The sequence below is a fragment of the Cupressus sempervirens genome, chromosome 5, assembly GCF_028749045.1.
Source record: "Cupressus sempervirens isolate cs-2001-9-10 chromosome 5, ASM2874904v1, whole genome shotgun sequence".
Lineage (NCBI taxonomy): Eukaryota > Viridiplantae > Streptophyta > Pinopsida > Cupressales > Cupressaceae > Cupressus > Cupressus sempervirens.
The window spans coordinates 31,941,089-31,960,081 of record NC_143122.1 but is presented as its reverse complement, the minus strand read 5'-3'; the positions used below and the strand labels follow the sequence as shown (position 1 = coordinate 31,960,081).

The window sequence follows — 18,993 nt, the reverse complement described above, 5'->3', positions numbered from 1 at the left end:
AATAACAAGTCTTCCATACCATAGCTCATAAGGGATCCTTGCTTCCATCTTTAATATTACACAAAAATGTAAATTTAGAGTTTTATTAAAAAATCTAGTAAAAATTAATTTTTGGATTATAGTTTAAGGAGTTCATTTGTCACTGTAGACGATCTATGGAGAAGAATGAAAGTAAATGTAATTTCTTGTCTGTGTTGCTCTATTGGCATTAATGGTGGATGTATTATAATATTCGATCGATTGCAAGCCACTAAGATAAACAATTACTTGAAAACGAGGTTGTATGTAAGAATCAAACGACTCAACTTGGTTATCATTCCTCTTATTCTCTTGTGCTAAACCATCTGTAAACGTTGGTTTTATGTCGATGGCGGTCTCCTACTTATCAGTCTCCTACAACTTAAACTACCATTTCCGAATGTAGTACAAGTAGGAAGAACCCAATGTAGACACGGCCATTTATAGATTTTTCTGAAAGATAGTTCCCTGACTTGTTCATTTCTCCACTTTAATGAAAAATACGCAGGTCTATTTTCTCCAAACAGCCATAGATATCGACTTAGAATGCCCCAAAAATGGGTATCATAAAAGGAAGCTTGAAACAGTTATACGTAGCAAAACGTTCAGCATTTGTTTCATTAATGGGTCGTTCCATATTCTTATTCCTAGCAGTTGTTTTCAAATTTTATCATGATCAGTTCCAATTTGCGTACATTTCTTGAATTTCAACAATAATCTACAATGACATAATAACTTCTAGGTTTACCATATTCCAGTGCAATAACAAAGCAATAAAGACATTTCATCAACGTCACTGATAATGGAGTTCCATTAAGGAGGAGATTGAAAAGTACCTGGGATTGGCATATTCGTAGAGCTTCCCAGTGTTGGAGAAGATGAAGAGACCCACTTCTGCATCACAGAGCACGGAGAGCTCACATGCCTTCTTCAATAACCCATTTTTCCTCTTACAAAATGTGACTTGTCTGTTGGTCCTATTCTCAATCTTCTTCAGCTCAACCTTCCCTCTCCCCATTAATGTCTTCCAAAGCTCCTCTTTAAACCAAAATGAACAAAGCCCTAAAATCCATCTTTACCAATAGAAAAATCTCTCCTGCGAACCCTTCATATGCAAGCTTTGCTAATATAATAGTATAATGAAAAGGGCATGTGTAGCAGTGAGATTTCAATCCCTTTTTGGTGAAAAGCTTGTATGATCGATATGGATTTGAAGGATGGAAATGCAATTTGCAGGGAATCTGTGGTTTTGGAAGGGATAGAGCATGACTAGAACAGAAACCCAAAAAGGTAGAATCATGTATCGTGAATGGAAAGTAGATGGAGGAGACATGTCTTCCATGCCCATGTGAAAACTATAATAGAAAATTAATCTTGCTTTAATTGAGTATTATAATATAATCTTAGATATAATTCACCATAATAGAAAATTAGGCTTGCTTTATTGAGTATTATAGTATAATTTTAGGTATAATTCTCCATAATAGAAAATTAGGTTCCACTTTAGAGTATATATTGTATTATATTTTTAGACATAATTAGTTGCTGCTGTCCACGGATTGAACATAACTCTCCTCCTTGCATGATCTATGTCATTGAAATTCACTAACATTCTATGGGTTAGTACATTTGGTTTCGAGAGAGCCCAATGGAGAGGAATAATATAATTTTTACACAAATCTAGGCTGATTAAACAAGTGCATTAAATGAGACATTGATTTAGAAGGATAGTAAATCAGAATACTATCTTAAGAATTTAATATGAATGGATTAAATATTAAGTTTGGATTTAATTTGTAAAGTTTATTAGATTAAGATAATCTAGTATGTGGTTGAATGGATTAAATATTAAGTTTGGATTTAATTTGCAAAGTTTATTAGATTAAGATAATCTAGTATGTGGTTGAAAATGTGTAACAAGTACCAGAGAGTGGTTAAGTACTTGGTAAAGGTGAAATACAAGCGTGCAAATATTGAAGGTAATGTCATGTGGATGAGAGTTTTATTCATATAAAAATTAATATTAGATCATTCTAAATAAAATATATTTATAAAATAGATTATTAACATTAATATTATACCTTAATTTTTGGAAATAAATTAAAATTTTATGTTCTTATGATATATATATATATATATAAACCAAAAGTTGATTAAAGTATAAAACAATTCATCTCTAATGTTCAAATTCTTAACTAAGATTATTTCCTAATAATTAGGGATCCCTTCAGACCAAATATTTGCTACAAGAGTGGAATATTAGTTTAAAATTTATTTTATAAAAATATCATATCTCACAAATGCACAAATTGACATATAAGAGCTTTAATTGAAGAGAGAAATATAATACATAGAAATTATTAATTTAAAAATTTGGCATGTATATTTTAAGAAATATAATATTTATAATAAAATATGTAATATAACTCATTTTAATTGGTCATTTGCAATTCATTTAATGACTAGTTAAAATGAGTAAGTTACAAAGTGATACAATAGTTAGAGCAATCTAAAATATTGAATAAAAAATGTGTTGTATAATTTGATGTAAATATCTCAAAAGTTTATGTAGGTTGACTTAAATTTTTTGAGATCAAGTTCAAGTATTATCATAATGATTGAATATGCAAGATCAATTTACAATTTGCAACATTTTTTTTTTATGAATAGTCCTTTTCTATTAATAAATAATATACTAAGCTACAATTCACAAAAAAGGGTCAGGAGATACAAGATCACCCTGCAAAATTTCACACAGTCGAAGCCATAATCAACATATATATATATATATATATATATATATATATATATATATATATATATATATATATATATATATATATATAGAAGAAGCACCCTCAAGCAGTTAAAGCAGTGCTGGGATTGGTAGGTGGGCTGAGAATAGTCTAGCCATTAGCAACATCATGAAGGACCTGGTCAACATCCTTGGTATCAGGCCATGGAGGTGAGATGGCCAATTCTAGGAGAAAGGGCCACTTTCCAAAAACAACTTGCCAAGTACTAGGAGGGGGAGCCACCAGTCCTGGGGACTAGCTTGTGCTACCATGGGGTAGAAAAATTGAGTGACGATGCTACTCATTGTTGCCACTGTCGGGAGAGCAATGGTGGGAAGCCTACAAACATCATGTATGTGAGTGGTGAACTAAAGTGTTGCACCCTTGGCAGTGGCCCTTGGGCGATGTGGTATCAACCGAAGCAATTGGAGGCACTCTAGAAACCGTATAAGGGGCATTACCCCAATGATTGAGAAGCTCCTGAAGGTGGGCCACCTCCAGAGCCACCTTGTTGGCTTGCACTTGGATCTCCATCATTACATTATTATAAATGCATACTTTGGTGTACATAGCAACATTTATGTTAAGAAAACTATTAATGAAAAGAACAACATTTGTATCTTTCCACAGAGTGAACAAAATCATCATCTTCAAAGTATGCTAGATCTGGGTAAATTTTCTAGGGAACTTGGGGGAATCACCCAAAATAACCATATGTCAAGAAAAGGGTTCAAGCTAAAACAGCTTAAAGAAATCATGAATCTAGTGCCAATAATTTTGAGCACAGCTACAAAACCTAAAAATATGTAGGAAAGATTGACTTGCAAAGTATAGATTTTTAAAAGGTACTTAATTCTAATTTTTACCATTTGAATATTAAATATTTAATTATTCAACAATAAATTTACCTTATATTACATTTAATATGAAATGTTGAATAGTGTTGTTTTTTTATTTCTATCCTAATATCATACATTTTATGTGCTTATAAATAATTCATACTAAAAATATTTGAAGTACCCATTTTATATCTTAGATATAATCCATATAAAAATGCCATATTTTATCATATATTCTAAGTACTCATTTTTCAATGTTATTTTAGATACCCATATTAATTTATATTTCTCATACATTCAAATGATTTCATTTCCAATATTATCATTGTCAACACTAAATGAATAGTCTTGAATGGATTTTGATAGGACATTAAGAAAAGAAGTTTATTTTTTTATTTGACTTTCATCTTGAATACCAAACTCCTAGCCTATTCCACTATTTTACATGTATGATAATTTAAAAATACTAACTCTTTATTGCTACCATCTTAATTCTTTCAATATTAAATATCTTCTTATGAACTAAGATGCTTCTATATTATTTATCTAATTATATCAAAAATAGGACAATAATATACATATTTCAAGAATCTTTTAATTTTCAAGATCGTGTTCTTAGCTCTTGGTCTACTAGTGAAGTTGAAAGGTCACAAAGACCCTAGACCAAGGAGAGATCAGAATGCCCTAGGAAAATTTAGGGGAATAGATACCCATCAGTCCTTGGTTATTAATCAAAGAAGCTAAGTGAAAGGTGAAATGTATAAAGGAATTAGAGAGATTAAAAAGTTATTAGATTATATAAAGAATATTTTAGAATGTAATAGAAGATTAAAAATATATGTTATATTTTAAATTAAAAAGAAAATGTATATTTTTCCCCTAAACTAAAGAAGGAGCTTAAGGATAATGTGTAATTATTTAGAAACTTGGGCTATTAAAAATACTTAGGAAATAATGTTGTCAATGTTGGAAATCCTAATGGGAAACAAGATACTGGGGGGGTGGGGGGTGAATTGGGATCTATTAAACTTTTCTCTAATAAAAAAATTAACTATATTCACACATAATATATCTCATATCTCAATCTTATATCATATAGACATAAACATGTAATATTGAAATAAACTATCTAAGCATTACATCCATGTAAAACATCAACACCTAACATAACAATTTTTGTAACCTAGAAACACTTCAAAATGAAGGTAAAATTGGGGTGGGGATAAAACCCACAAATATTTACTGCTACAACAATAAAGGTTATCTATTAGGGCTACAATTTGATCATATCAGATGATCTACCTTGAGAGGGTTCTACCTTACTAAGAACATTTAACACTATTAGGTCTTACCCTACTAGAGGATTTTACACTAACAATAAAGTAAGGACTCTATTAGGAGATTTAAATAAGGTCTATTAGAACCACTCTATTAAGATATTTTAACTAACTCAATCTGTTAAAATTGATTCAGTACCCGAAACTTCAATTTTATCTAAAAGCATATCACATATCTCCTCTCTTCAAAATATCAATCTAATCACCTTATTTGATATCTCTATTATGTCCTTTACTGCTTTGGTTTCTCTATTTGAACTCCTTTTAGAATTATCCTGCCTTCGCTTTATACATAGCTTGCTTCTTCTCTCTTAAACTCATACATTGATCCTAGGGTAGGAACCCTTCTTAGTGAGATAATCATAGAAATTTCTAGATTAGGATCAATGATCCTTATTTCATCCTTTTTCATTTTACCTTTATGATTTTCTGATTGATTAACCTTCTTTCCTAGGGATTAATGTCTTCTAATAAAATGTGTAATATTCTCATTAATTATCTCTACAATCTTTAAATATCTTATAGAAGTTAGGTAAAATGATGTACATAAGTGTTTGTGTAATTATGCTTAGTCATAACTAACATTCATGTCATCACTTGGATTATATACACTCAACACATACTGACTCACTTGGTATTAACTAACTTCCCAAATTATTAGTATTTTCTATGTTTCTTGGCCTGTATGTTGACTTAGTCTCTACTGGGGTCCTTGGCAACCTCTGACTTGGTCGGCTTATGATGAAATGTAGACAAGTCCTTTGTAGCTTGACCTTCTTTGGATAGCTTGATCGCTATGATAACTTTCTAATGTTACCTTGGAAATGACTAATGTTAGACACTAACAGGAAACTTAGACTTAGAGATCAAAAATCTCCCCCTTTGACATTAGTGGCAAAAACACTTTTGTTAGCATTAACTTCAAACAAAAATAACAATTACATGCAAATATAAACAATATTAGGAAATAATAAATCGCATAAAAGAGAACACAAGACACCAAAATTTAACATGGTTCACCCAAACCCTAGGCAACGTCCACCAAATAGCAAGTCCAATATTATTATAATCTATTGATTACAAGCTAATTACAATCTTTAATCCCTTAAATTTCAATACCATCTTAAGAAGTAATTTTTGCATCACATATTATAAAAAGATACCTAACCCTAAACCCTAAATTATACAAGTATTTTTGTTGGTTTACGGTTACAACATGTCAACCATATTTTTGCCATACATTGGCCATGGCCCAAAGAATTATGAAGTATGTATAGTACTTCCCTAATTAGTCTCTAGAAACTAACAACTTTGTCATAACTTAGCTTTCCATGCAAAAACAATCCCCCCCCTTAAGACTGTAACTTGGTTTTCAAAACTTTATCTCTGCTATATAATTTATACATGTTTGTAACCTCCAATGTTGATTCATTTGATTTTTGTCATTTCCCTTTATGTCATCTTCTCATATTTCCTATTTCACTTATGTCATGATGGACATTTCGCCTTTCTTCCTTGTAGATATTACCCCCTTTTTTGTCACTTATGGCTTGGGGGTAACTTGTATTTATCTTAAAATATTTAATGACTTGCCAAACTTTATTCAAATCCTTTATTCTATCTAATCTCTTGTAGATTCCATAACTTGAATATGTATCTCTAGTTGAGTAGCTACATCAATTAAGCTCTCTATAGTAGAATGATGTCTATCTTTCTTTGTTAAGTTTTGATCTATAGATAATTCCCTCTGAATTATCTCCAAATATGGTAGTAGCATAAATTGTGTTGGCTTTTGATTTAATAGAATTATAAAACCCTCTTATTACATAATAATGCCTAGGAATTAGCTAGAGACCATAATGTGCATTCTGAGAAGCAAAATAAAAGGACCGACTAACAAGACTCTAATGTCTTCACCACTTTGAATTCTGTAAGATTTAGTCAGGTATACCTAGGAATTCAATCTTAATTCACTTTAAATTTAAAATCTTAATCATGAACTCCAAAATAGCAGATGATTCAGCCCTAATTCTTCTAATTTGAGGACTACAAAAGAGATATAAATGGTTATTCTATCAAATCCTAAACTCAATGAATCAAGCATAGGCTAGAGTTTCAAAACTTCAAAAATAGAATAGTTAAATTATTGATTTATATGAATTGTTTCACTATATAAGATATTCCAACTAGATCAACTTTAGAGGATGCCCAGTGCCTTATCTATTGGGCTATTAACTCATAGGAATTAGACATTTACTTGTGGATCTTATATTAACACTTTGTGAAAAGATTATCAGTACTCATTTCTAGATCTCATACTTATAAAAATTGTCAATGGAAACCATAAAGCTCTTAAAATTTGCATTAATAATTTATATAACCAATTAGATTATTAGCAGAATCAAATTGAAATATAATTCAAAATGAATTACAAATAAAATTTAATAAAATTTTCTATTAAAACTCAAAGAACAAAATGGAGATAAAAGAAGAAACAAGATCTAGGATGAACAGCTAGCTTTCTACATTTTGTATTAACTTCTTTAAAATTCTATATAATTCAATGACCATCCCTATCAAAAAACAACTATATTAGATAATTCAATGTTGACTTTCTATTCAAACTATGGAACAAAATTATACAGTATCATGGACCGACTCAAAACATGAATAAATTGTTGTTCAAAATTACATAGTATCATGGCCAGGTTCCTCATCACTTCCCTTATTAGATAAGGTTCTTCTTACCATTAGATTCTCTCTATCTTTAGGTCCACTTAGATTCTTTCCTCCTTAGTGTCTTGGGTATGTGCAGGATCATGGTGTGCCAAAAAGTGATGATCTAAAAAATCTATAGCTCTAAAATATCTCAAACCATTTCAAAATCTATTCCAATTTTTTTCCCACCCACCCTGATACTAAATGAAAGCAATTAATATCTTTATAAGGTCTATCATATCTTTTGATACCAAACCTATATAGTCAACTTTAAAACCATCCTAAAAATGTTCTTTTGGCCTGTTTTTATGTGATTTTTACTTCAAACATGTAGCTGATGACTTTTTGCCCACCAAAATTTGATAAAATGAAATGTTTTTTTAACAATGTTCTTATCTTTCCATAAATGTAAGGTTTGTCAAATTATGAGTTTAGTAAGTAATTATTACTTATTTTCTAATAGAGTTATGTATAAAGTGCTGACCGGCACACTCCTTGAAAAACAACTATAACTTTCAAATGGTACAACATTTTTAAATCCAAAAGATGCATCACATTCTATGTTTTTTCTACTATAAGGAAAAATAATGAAAAATTGAATTTTGCATAGTTTTGAATTAGTTAAGGTGGTCAGACATGAGAGTTTTTTTATTCCAAAAATACTAAAGTCAAAAATTAATTAATTATTATTTATTTAGAATAAAAATATCCAAAAATATTTATCACATCTAGGCATGAGTATACTACTTATATCTAGAATATTATTAAAAAATATTATCATTTGATTTTGATTAAGGTGGTTAGACATATGTCTATTTCTTTTTTTTTAATATTGCATTAAAATTAAAAATTTTGACCAATCAATTTTTATCTTTTTGAGATAAATCCTAGTAGTTTAGAAACTAGATTCAATTTGCTAAAGATTATTTTCTCCTAACTTTTGATATAAAGTTAATAACAAGTAGAAAATTGCACATCAAGTTGACATAACCCTAATTTTTTCATTTTCTATTGCCACTAAAGAGCATAGTTTGGTTAACCATGATCCTACACATACCCTCTCCTTCAATCATAACATTTATGTTACCTTTTCCACTTTCAGAAGATCTACATTCAAAGGATCTATGCCCTTCTTTACCACATTTGAAACAATTACCACAAAATCAACCTCTAGAATAAAAATTACCTCTTCCTTAGTAAGAATCAGTACTTACTTTGTAAGAATCACCCACTTTTCACTCAGTCTTGCCTTTTTCATAATTCTTCTATTTAGATTTTCCCTTATCTTGCATAGAATTGTCAGATCTGCAACCTTCTCCATAGGATCTACCTCTGCCTCTCTAGAATCTACCACCTCTTCATCATTCTCTTTGTTCATGCTTCTTTTTCAAGACCTCCTCAACTTTCAAGGCTTATAGGTATGCTTCTTCCACGCTTTCCAATTTCACAAAACTTATTTCATCTTGAATTCCAAATCTCAATCCATTTATGTACCTTGCAATTTTCTCAACATCATCATCCACATGTCTAGATCTGATATCCAATCTATAGAATTCCTCAGTATAGTCCTTCAAAGTCATGTCACTTTGTTTCAAATTTGCATCTTTCTCAACAAGCTAACTTGGTAATCAGCAAGAAATAATTTTTTCTTCACTTTGTTCACCATTTTCACCCAAGTTCTCATCTTCTCCTTTCCTCTCCTTTGTCTATTAGTTTGCAAATGCTCCCACCATAGTGAGGCATGTCTTTTTAATCTACTAACTACAATCTTCACCTTCCTATTATTAGGAGTTTTTTCATACTCAAAGAACTTCTCCATTTTAGAGATCCAATCTAACATAGCATTGGTATCCAATTTTTCATCATAAGGAACAACTTCTACATCAGGTTTTGAATTTTCCCTAGACAATACTCTCAATAACCTTGCCTCATCTTGATCTTCTTTAGGTTCTAGATTAGAGTTTCGTGTCACTACTTCATCATCACTCACATCATCAAGATGTGCTCCTCTCCTTTGGGTTATCTCCATAGCATCTAATCTAGTTGTAATTTGTCTCAAAGTAGATCTAATATTGCATTATTAACATTTCCTCTACCTCAAACCATCTTTACAAATTAAGTTCCTACAAGATTTTAACCCTTTGCAAGTCATAGGTTGAATCCTCAGATCTACTACCCCACAACCAAATTCACTTAGGGTTCTACACAATTCAATCTCCGCAAGGACAAACCTCAAGATCTAATACCACCTAGTGCAAGGAGAAACAAAAATAACTAGGGCCAAGGGCACACCTAGCTATCCTCAACCACCTTGTAGAGTTAACACAATAGAAGAAAACAATAGTAAACAACAGAAAGGAGAGATTCATCATTGTTTTGATGATTTTGATTTTTCACTTGGTGTGCTCAGCTTCTATTCTTGGATTGTAGGCTTTTAGGAGTAAGCCTAGTATTTGGAGGGGATGATGCATTACCTCTCCCTTATGGCTTTTTTAATTCATCATGATGGATTCACGCTTGATGATATTTATTTGTTAGTTCTCTTGTTAGGACCCATGAGTTCTCTACACCCTTGGGGTGGTTTGATTATGTTATAGTATTAGGAGGTTTATTTATGCTTATGCTTGGTATTTGAGATCATGATGTACTAGATGATTTCACCAAGGTTTGTGCTAGTGGTTACCTAGATTGAAATGGTATAACAATGTTATTTCATGATTACCTTGAGATGTGAATAGTAGTTGCACTATGTGTTATTAGACTGCTACAACTAATTGGGTTACTACAATAGTGATTGACTCACGTGGTTGACCATATTGACTTATGGTATTTTGGTCATATCTGTATCCTAGTGTTTTATGATATTGCTTCAAGATGACTATTTGAGATTCGTGTATATCATTCCTTGTTAATTATTGTTTCGAGTAATTGTTATTATTTCTAGTAATAAATTCTTAAATAATTAAAAAGTGATTTATCTACATTGGATTCATTAATTTATGCACCACAATATTTATCTTGTCTCTTTCAATAAATTTATACAATGGATTAATAATGATTATTTAAATTGCCTTATTACATGATTACTCATAATTGTTGCTTCAACTATTATATATCATGTATCTACACTTAATTGTATTTTTTTATTGTGTAGGACTTATATCCCCAATAGTAACACATGGAGTTGATGATTAGACCTTTCATGTTGAGCCAATATTGTCCCTGTATGGGTGATGTATTCTTATTATGTTATTTTAACCCTTCGATAATTGGTAAATCTAGGTTCATAATGCATTATGTGATTTTGCCCGTAAGTGTGTTTGTGTATTTAGGAATGTGTAGAACTATCATAGAAAAAATTAAATTAAATTCTATATTAATGGCTTAGAGGGAATTTATTTATTTTATTTAATCTATTCTTTATTGGCAACTAATTTTCCAAAGTTGAATTCCAATTTAATTGGAATTTCTTGATTTTATTTGAGGCTAAGTGAGATAACTACATTATCTTATTTTAATAATCTAATTTATATGTCACTTTGTAAAAGTGCATATATTGGCTAAAAGTGTGTTTATACTCACTTACATTTTAAGTCAAGATATTTGGAGTAAGTCCTCCAAAATCCTTTTAAGTTTTTTAGTGTTTTGATTGTGGGGAGAGCTATGCTCATTAGATTGCTATGAGAATAGGCTTATTAGATTCAAAGAGGGTAACTCCTCCCTTTCCAAGTATTTCATCAACTTTGGCACCTTATTTATTTTTTGGTATTAGTTTGTATTTCGACCCTTTTGGTTGTGAGGTAAGGATTTTACGTTTTAATAGTTTTTTCTTGTTTTAGCTTCTTCTTTTTTCTAAAGTAAATTGGTTGGAGGTTGAGAACTATTTTTCCCTTCCATTTTGGTATGCTAGATATATTTGGTTGGGTGGGTATGAATATTTGAGTGCTTTTAGGGGTTTTAATTTGAAGTTTTGCATCATTATGCTAGCCATTTTTACATACAAGCTTGGAACTCAATTTTTATTTGATTTTTGGAAGTTTGGTAATTGTTTGGATAATAAGTTATAGATTCATCAATTTTTAATAAAGTCATTTTTTGAGCAATTGCCACCTAGTTTTCCTTAGTATTTCTTGGTGCTTATTTTGGTCATTGATTTGAAATGTATATTAGATTTCTAATCTGACCATAGTTTACCATTACCATGATTGGGATTCATATAGATTCAATGCTCCTAGATTTAGACCGATTGAGTGAATTCATGATGCTTGGTGATTTACCTTATTGGGATTCACATTTGATCTGTACTCTCAAATATAGATCAGTCAAGTGAGATTGTTTTATCTATATAATTGTTTTCATTTCTCATATCCAACCCTTGCAATGGTATTATGTTATTATATTCATGAATTTGGATGTGCCCATAGTGAGCACATGCACATGTGTATGATGAGATCTAATGAGACCCAAACTCCTAGTTATAGGTCAATTGAGAGATTATTTATTTGGGGGTTGGTTTGGGAACTTGTATTTCTTCTAGGAACTTATCATGTTATGATCATGGGTATGTAGGGTAGATGTGTGGAGTGGCTTCTCGCATGTATCTCAGTCTAAAATTATGGTTGATAAGATAATATATACCGTAGTCAAGATGTGACCATCAAGGTAGCATGTACCTTAGTCTAAAAGGGGGATGAAAAGGTAACATTAAGAGGTTTTAAATTGATAACTAAACAAATAAATTTGTAGTTAAACTTAATGAAAGATATGAGAGCACTTGCATAGTAGGCCTGTGTGTCCAAGGGTGTGTGTCTCTCCAATGGCCTACACATCTGAGGGCATGGTGTTTGGCCTCCTAATTAGAGTTGATACTATAATGGGCACCCTTGGATGTCCTAAAAAACTAAACCAATTTGCTGAAAGAAATTTTGTCAAACAGTTTGCATTCAACCTCTTATTTCTCCTTTTAATGTTTTAAACCCCTTATAACTCCAGAAATCAAATGTTTATTTGTTTGTTGTGTTTTGTGCATGGAATTGGTATCATACAACATAAAAAAGAAAGAAACTACAATAATATGGAAAGTGGAAATGAACTGCTGCTAATAAAATGTTATTTTCAGAATTCATAAAACCAAATACATGGCAAATTTATCAACTCACTAATTACTTTGGCAGTATTGACATAATACTCCAGCCCATGCTTTTGAACTTTCTGCTATAGTGCTTTGTCCTTCAATCAGTCCACTACCTTCATAATATCATTCCCTCAAAGCAGCATAAGCGTCAGAAAAGTAATGAAGAAGATATGAGCAAAATACCAAATCTACTTGTAGCTGGAAATGCAACTAAATTGCCTGATAATGAAGCCAATAACAAAGAATTCCAAAGGCCAAACCCCAAGGGAATGACGTCTAGAATGTTACAAGAGAGGATAGACGTCCTCAAATGCCAAGAACGGAGCTGCAACTCACACACCAATTTCTTCTCATATTCAACCTGGCTAATGAAGCCACAAATGCTTCCTTTTATTCTATTTCCAAGGGTCCACTCAACTCATATGGGCAATGTGGGATAAAAGATGTGTAGTATATAAAATATATATTAAAATACCCCTTATTTCTCCCTTGGGTACACATCCCCATAAAATAAATATTAAAGTAACACTTTAATATTTTACAAATAAATTAGACGTTACTTTAATAAAACTTCAGGCACTAAAATTTATTAGCAATCAGACTCTGAATAATGTGAGTGATAGCTCATTGGAAAGCTCTCATCGAGGAGTATCAAATCCAATCACCAAAATTGACCTGCAATGTGTCTTGCAAACTTGCTAAAAATAGTAAGTATGCTTGAAACTGAGTAAATCAACTTCGTTTGGCCCAAACTGGAAATGACTAGGCCAAAACACTCCAAGATCCCATTAAACCCTTCGTTAGCCCTCGGGACCATGTAGAACAAGGCTAACACACACACAATTGGTCAGCTACTAAAATGGGGACATTACAGTCTACCCCCCTTGAAATTGCTTGTCCTCAAGCAATCTTAGTCCAGCTTGCTGAATAACCTGTTCACTCTCCCATGTAGAATCTTCCTCCGACAGGTCTCTCCATTTCACCAAATACACCTTCACTATCCTATTTCTAAGTTTTCTCTCTCTGGTGTCCAGAATAGCCTTGGTTACTAACACAAGCTTCCCCTCCTCATATAAAGGGGGTAAATCTGCAGAAGGCACTACATTCTAACCAATGGCTTTCTTAAGCCTAGACACATGAAACACATTGTGCACTCAATTGCCCTCTGGAAGCTCAAGCTCATAGTCGACTTTGCCCACTTTGCAAATCACCCTGTAGGGACCATAAAATCTAGGTTTCAACTTTTCAACTCTACTCTTCTTGAGCGATGACTATCTATATGGTTGTAGCCTCAAGTAAACCATATCCCCTACCTCGAAGCTATGCTCTATTCGGTGCTGATCAGCATACAATTTCTGTTGATTTTGGGCTTGTTGTATATTCTCTTTGAGCACTTTTAGGATGTCCTAACTATCCTACAATAATTTTTTGGCTTTGGGCACTCTACTGTCCCCCAAAACTAAATCCATGAAGCTAGGTGCTTCATAACCATAGAGTGCCATGAAAGGAGTCATCTTGATGGACATATGATAAGTGGTGTTATAACAATACTCTCCCATATGCAACCATCTGATCCAAGACTTTTGTTGTGTAGTTACATAGTTCCTCAAATATCCTTCCACCCATTTAGTCACAATCTCTATTTGCCCATCTATTTGTGGATGATAACTAGTGCTAGGTGTAAGATATGTACCACACAACCTAAACAACTCTTGCCAAAAAACACATATAAACTTACTATCCTGGTCACTGATTATGAATCTAGGCAGCCCATGTAACCTGAATATCTCTCTAAAGAAAAGATTTTCCACCTGTGATATTGTGTAAGTGGACGGAATAGCAAAGAAGTGAGCAAACTTCATCAAGTGGTCCACCACCACATAGATGCAATCTCTTCCTTGCACTCATGGTAAACCAGTGATGAAGTCCATCGAAATACTTTCCCATTTCCTATTAGGAATGGGCAAGTGTTGTAATAAACTTACAGGAAATGTGTGCTCTCCCTTATTCTATTGACAAACCACACACTCCCTGACATACCTCTGAACATCTTCCTTGAGCCCTTTCTATGAAAATCACTCTCGGATCTGCCTATAGGTCTTGAAGACCCCCAGATGTCTAGCTATGGGTGCATCATGAAATACCTTCAGTATCACCTCTCTCAAATGTGATGACAAAATCAAATAAACCCTATCCTGAACTCTGATCAATCCATCTATCACCTCATAGTGATCATCCTATATGGTACCTAAAATCAATCCAGAAGCCCAAGCATCTCTGACATACTCTGCTATAATCCAATCTCTCCAATCTCCTGAAATCTCTACCAGAGCACATAAGTGAGGTCTCCAAGATAAGGCATCAACCACCACATTTTTTTAACCTTTGACAAACTCTATGTCAAAGTCATAAGCCTGCAATTTAGTCACCCATTTTTGTTGTCGGTCATTAAGATCACGCTGGCTCATGAAGTATTTAATACTGTTGTGATCAGTCTTGATCAAAAAATTTCCACCTACCAAATATGATCAAAATTTGGCCAATGCATGCATTATGGCCAGCATCTCTCGGTCATAGACAAAATAACTCTTCTCAACTCCCCAGAGCTTCCTACTCTCGAATGCAATGGGATGCTTCTCCTGCATCAATACTGCTCCAATCCCATCACCTGATGCATCACAATGAAACTCAAAAGGCTTTGTGAAATTTGGTAGAGCTAGAACTAGACATGAAGACATTACCTACTTGAAATGCTCAAAACACCTCTGTGCTACCCCTATCCACATGAAGGCTCCTTTCCTAGTAAGATTTGTCAAGGGTGTAGCAATCTGTGAGAATCCCTTAACAAACCTCCTATAAAAACCACATAAACCAAAGAATCCCTTAAGCTGTGTAAGGTTTGTGGGAGTAGGCCACTCTACAATAGCTCTAATCTTTTTGAGATCAACCCAAATGCCATATGCACTAATGATATGCCCAAGGTAAAGGAGCTCAATCATGCCAAACTCACATTTAGATTCCTTGGCATACAATGACTCGCTCTCCAGAATAGATAACACCTCCTCCAAATGATGTAAGTTCTCCTCCCAGGTCTTACTGAAGACCAAGATGTCATCAAAGAAGATCAAGACAAATCTCCTCAACTGCTTCCTGAATACTTGGTTCATACAACTTTGAAATGTAGCGGGTGCATTGGTTAGACCAAATGGCATAACCATGAACTCAAAGTGGCCATAGTGACATCGGAAGGCTATTTTCTCAATGTCCTTTGCTCTCATCCTGGTCTGATGGTATCCGGATCACAAATGAATTTTGGTGAAGAAGCATGCCCCATGCAACTCATCAATCAGCTCATCAATCCTAGGAATGGGATACCTATTTTTAATTGTTTTCTTATTCAGTGCCCTGCAATCAATGCACATGTGCATCGTCCCATCCTTCTTCTTTACCAATACTACTGCTGAAGCAAAGGGGCTCTTACTGGGCCTGATATGCCCCATCTCCAACAAATTCTTAATCTCCTTCTCTATCTCATCCTTGTGTTTCTTAGGATGATGATAGGGAGTAATCATAACTGGTTTGGCTCCCTCCTCGAGCTCAATAACATGTTCCATCCCTCTGTCAGGAGGAACCCCATGAGGAATATCGCTAAATACTTTAGTGTGTCTATCAAGTATCTTTTGGATATTTGGTGGATGACTCTTTTCTTGTGGCTCTAGTGAAGTTGGCATAATGTAGCACTCTGCTGCCCACTCTATGTCATCATGATGAAAAAATCTTTGCATTCTCCTCAAGGACACTACTCTGCAACCTCCATCTGAAAGACCTCTAAGTACCATAATTTTCCCCTCATGCTGGAATCTCATCTCCAATTTTTCTAGGTTGAGTGTGAACTCCACTAGTGAAACCATCCATGTCATGCTGAGGATGACATCATAATCTCCCATGTCCACAACATAGAACTCATCCTTCAACTCGTAGCCATCTCCAAACCTGATGTGAAGATTAGATATCTTCCGAGTGCATCATAATTTATCACCGTTAGCCACCATGACTCTAAACCCATCATGCTCCTCTGTCTGTAACCCTCTCCTGGCTACCAACTGTGCATCTATTAAGTTATGTGTAGCCCCAGTGTCAATAAGAGATATCACTTTCTACCCCTGGATAGTACTCTTGACCTTAAATGTGATTTCCTTTTGGGCCCTTGTCAAGCGTGCCAGCAATCTATCATCCTTAGGAATGCTGCTCTCCTCTATAGTGTTACCCTCATTTGAATCGGATTGCTGATCCTCCCCCTCTAACTCTAAATCTTCTGCTGAAAAATACTCCATTTCATTTTCCTTAGCCTTGAGAGAACATTTATGAGATAAGTCCCAAGGCTCTCTACAATGGAAGCATGGCTTCTTCTTTCAAATTTCATTCAAGGTTTCATTGTCTAGTCCTTTTGATCCTTCTTTGGGCTTGCTATACTCTTTCTGAAACAATTTTTTGTCTTTGTCCTTATAGTAGGAAGAATCTATTGAATGGTTTTTTCCTTTGTATACCGAAGGGGCTAAAGCTCGTGCCTTTTTAGTTGCTTCAGCTAAGGTGAGTGGATCATGTCCCTTCACCCAACCTCATAATGGATCAGCAAGACCATCACAAAATAACACCACCAATTTCCTAGGAGAGATATTAGTAACAAGTATAAACAAGCGTTGAAACTCGGCAATGTAAGCATCCACAGAACCTGACTATTTTAACTATGCTAGTTCCTTGAAATGTAACTCGAGATCCCTAGTCTCAAATCTCTCAATCAATGTTTCGATGAATTCCTCATAGGATGTAATCTGATTATGCCCCAAAGTCACCATGCCATGATGCCACCATTCATGTGCAATGCCATCCAAGTGCATAGCCGCATACTTGATAGGCTCCTCCTTAGGCATATGATTTAGCTACAAGTATGTATCTACCTTCTACACCCAAGCTCATGCAGTCATCCTCCCTGAAGCATCATAATAAGGTAAGGAAAGTTTTCCAACTTTCTTTCTCGGCTCAAAGTTTTGATTCCTCCCTCCTACTCTAGGCATGTGTCTCATCCTCAAGTCCATATAATCTCTGAGGGAAATATCTGCCTGGAACTCCGGTCCACTAGCCCCCCAGTCCCTCCTGAACTAATCCTGTAGCTCGGTAATCTGTGGTTCGTTTACTAGTTGAACCAGATCTCTGGGTGGGAAGGTGGGTAGAAGAGGTCTCAAGCTCGTAGTCTACACTAGGCGTGCAATGTGTCTAAACTTATCAGCCTCATTCCCATTGTTGCCATGTCCATTATTACCATTAATGTTATTCTCAGGACCATTGTTGTTGCCTTGGCCTCCATGGTTATTGTTTCCCCCATTGTTATTGTTTCCCTCATTGTTATTGTTTCTGTTGTTGGCATCACCTGGATTAATATTGACACCCATCTGTCTAGTCATGAGCTGCAACATCATGTCCATTCACTTATTCTGCTCTTGCTGCATACGTTGCCCCTGCTCTAATGTATCCAGTAATTTTTTGAACATTACATCCCCCTGATCTAGACCGGCATTCTCGCCTCTGCCTAATCTTGTATTCCTATCATATTGATCACCCATATTGTTGTCTTGATCAAAGAATATCTCCTCTGTGTTTGTATGGCTAGATTCAATGTCCCCCTGCACGGATGTACTAGACTATTTTCTTTGCAAGTCTAAAATCCTATTTTGTCTTGCTCTGGTATCACGAAAATTATAAGGCCCCTGTCGCATGCTCAAACATAAATACTTAGCCTATTTTTTTTAATTTCTAATTTGAGTGTTTTGACATTTCGTCAAACACTTTTCCCTCTATCTAGCTGTTCCAAATTTCCTATAAGACCTTCACAGGATGGCAAGACTTATAGCTCTGATACCACTATAATGGGCACCCCTGGATGTCCCAAAAAACTAAACCAATTTGCTAAAAGGAATTTTGTCAAACAGTTTGCATTCAACCTCGTATTTCTTCGTTTAATGTTTTAAACCCCTTATAACTTTGAAAATCAAACGTTTATTTGTTTGTTGTGTTTTGTGGATGGAATTGGTATCATACAACATAAACAAGAAAGAAACTACAATAATATGCAAAGTGGAAATGAACTACTGCTA

At 33.9% G+C, this 18,993-nt stretch overlaps 1 protein-coding gene across 1 annotated transcript; it reads right to left on the bottom strand.

The window, feature by feature from the left end:
• Nucleotides 1–559: 559 nt before the first annotated feature.
• On the bottom strand, nt 560–1,036 carry LOC149554445 (MADS-box transcription factor 3-like). Its single transcript, XM_089828880.1, has 2 exons — nt 855–1,036; nt 560–665 (listed from the first exon to the last, which is right to left on the bottom strand). Exons 1-2 carry the CDS (start codon nt 1,034–1,036, stop codon nt 560–562), a joined length of 288 nt encoding a protein of 95 aa, XP_089685006.1.
• Nucleotides 1,037–18,993: the final 17,957 nt, after the last annotated feature.

Excerpts from the sequence above, each read along its gene's own strand:
- LOC149554445 (XM_089828880.1), bottom strand. The coding sequence starts at position 1,036 with ATGGGGAGAGGGAAGGTTGAGCTGAAGAAGATTGAGAATAGGACCAAC. Across the intron at positions 666-854 it reads TACGAATATGCCAATCCCAG|GAATAAGAATATGGAACGAC; the intron begins GTACTTTTCAAT and ends AACAACTGCTAG.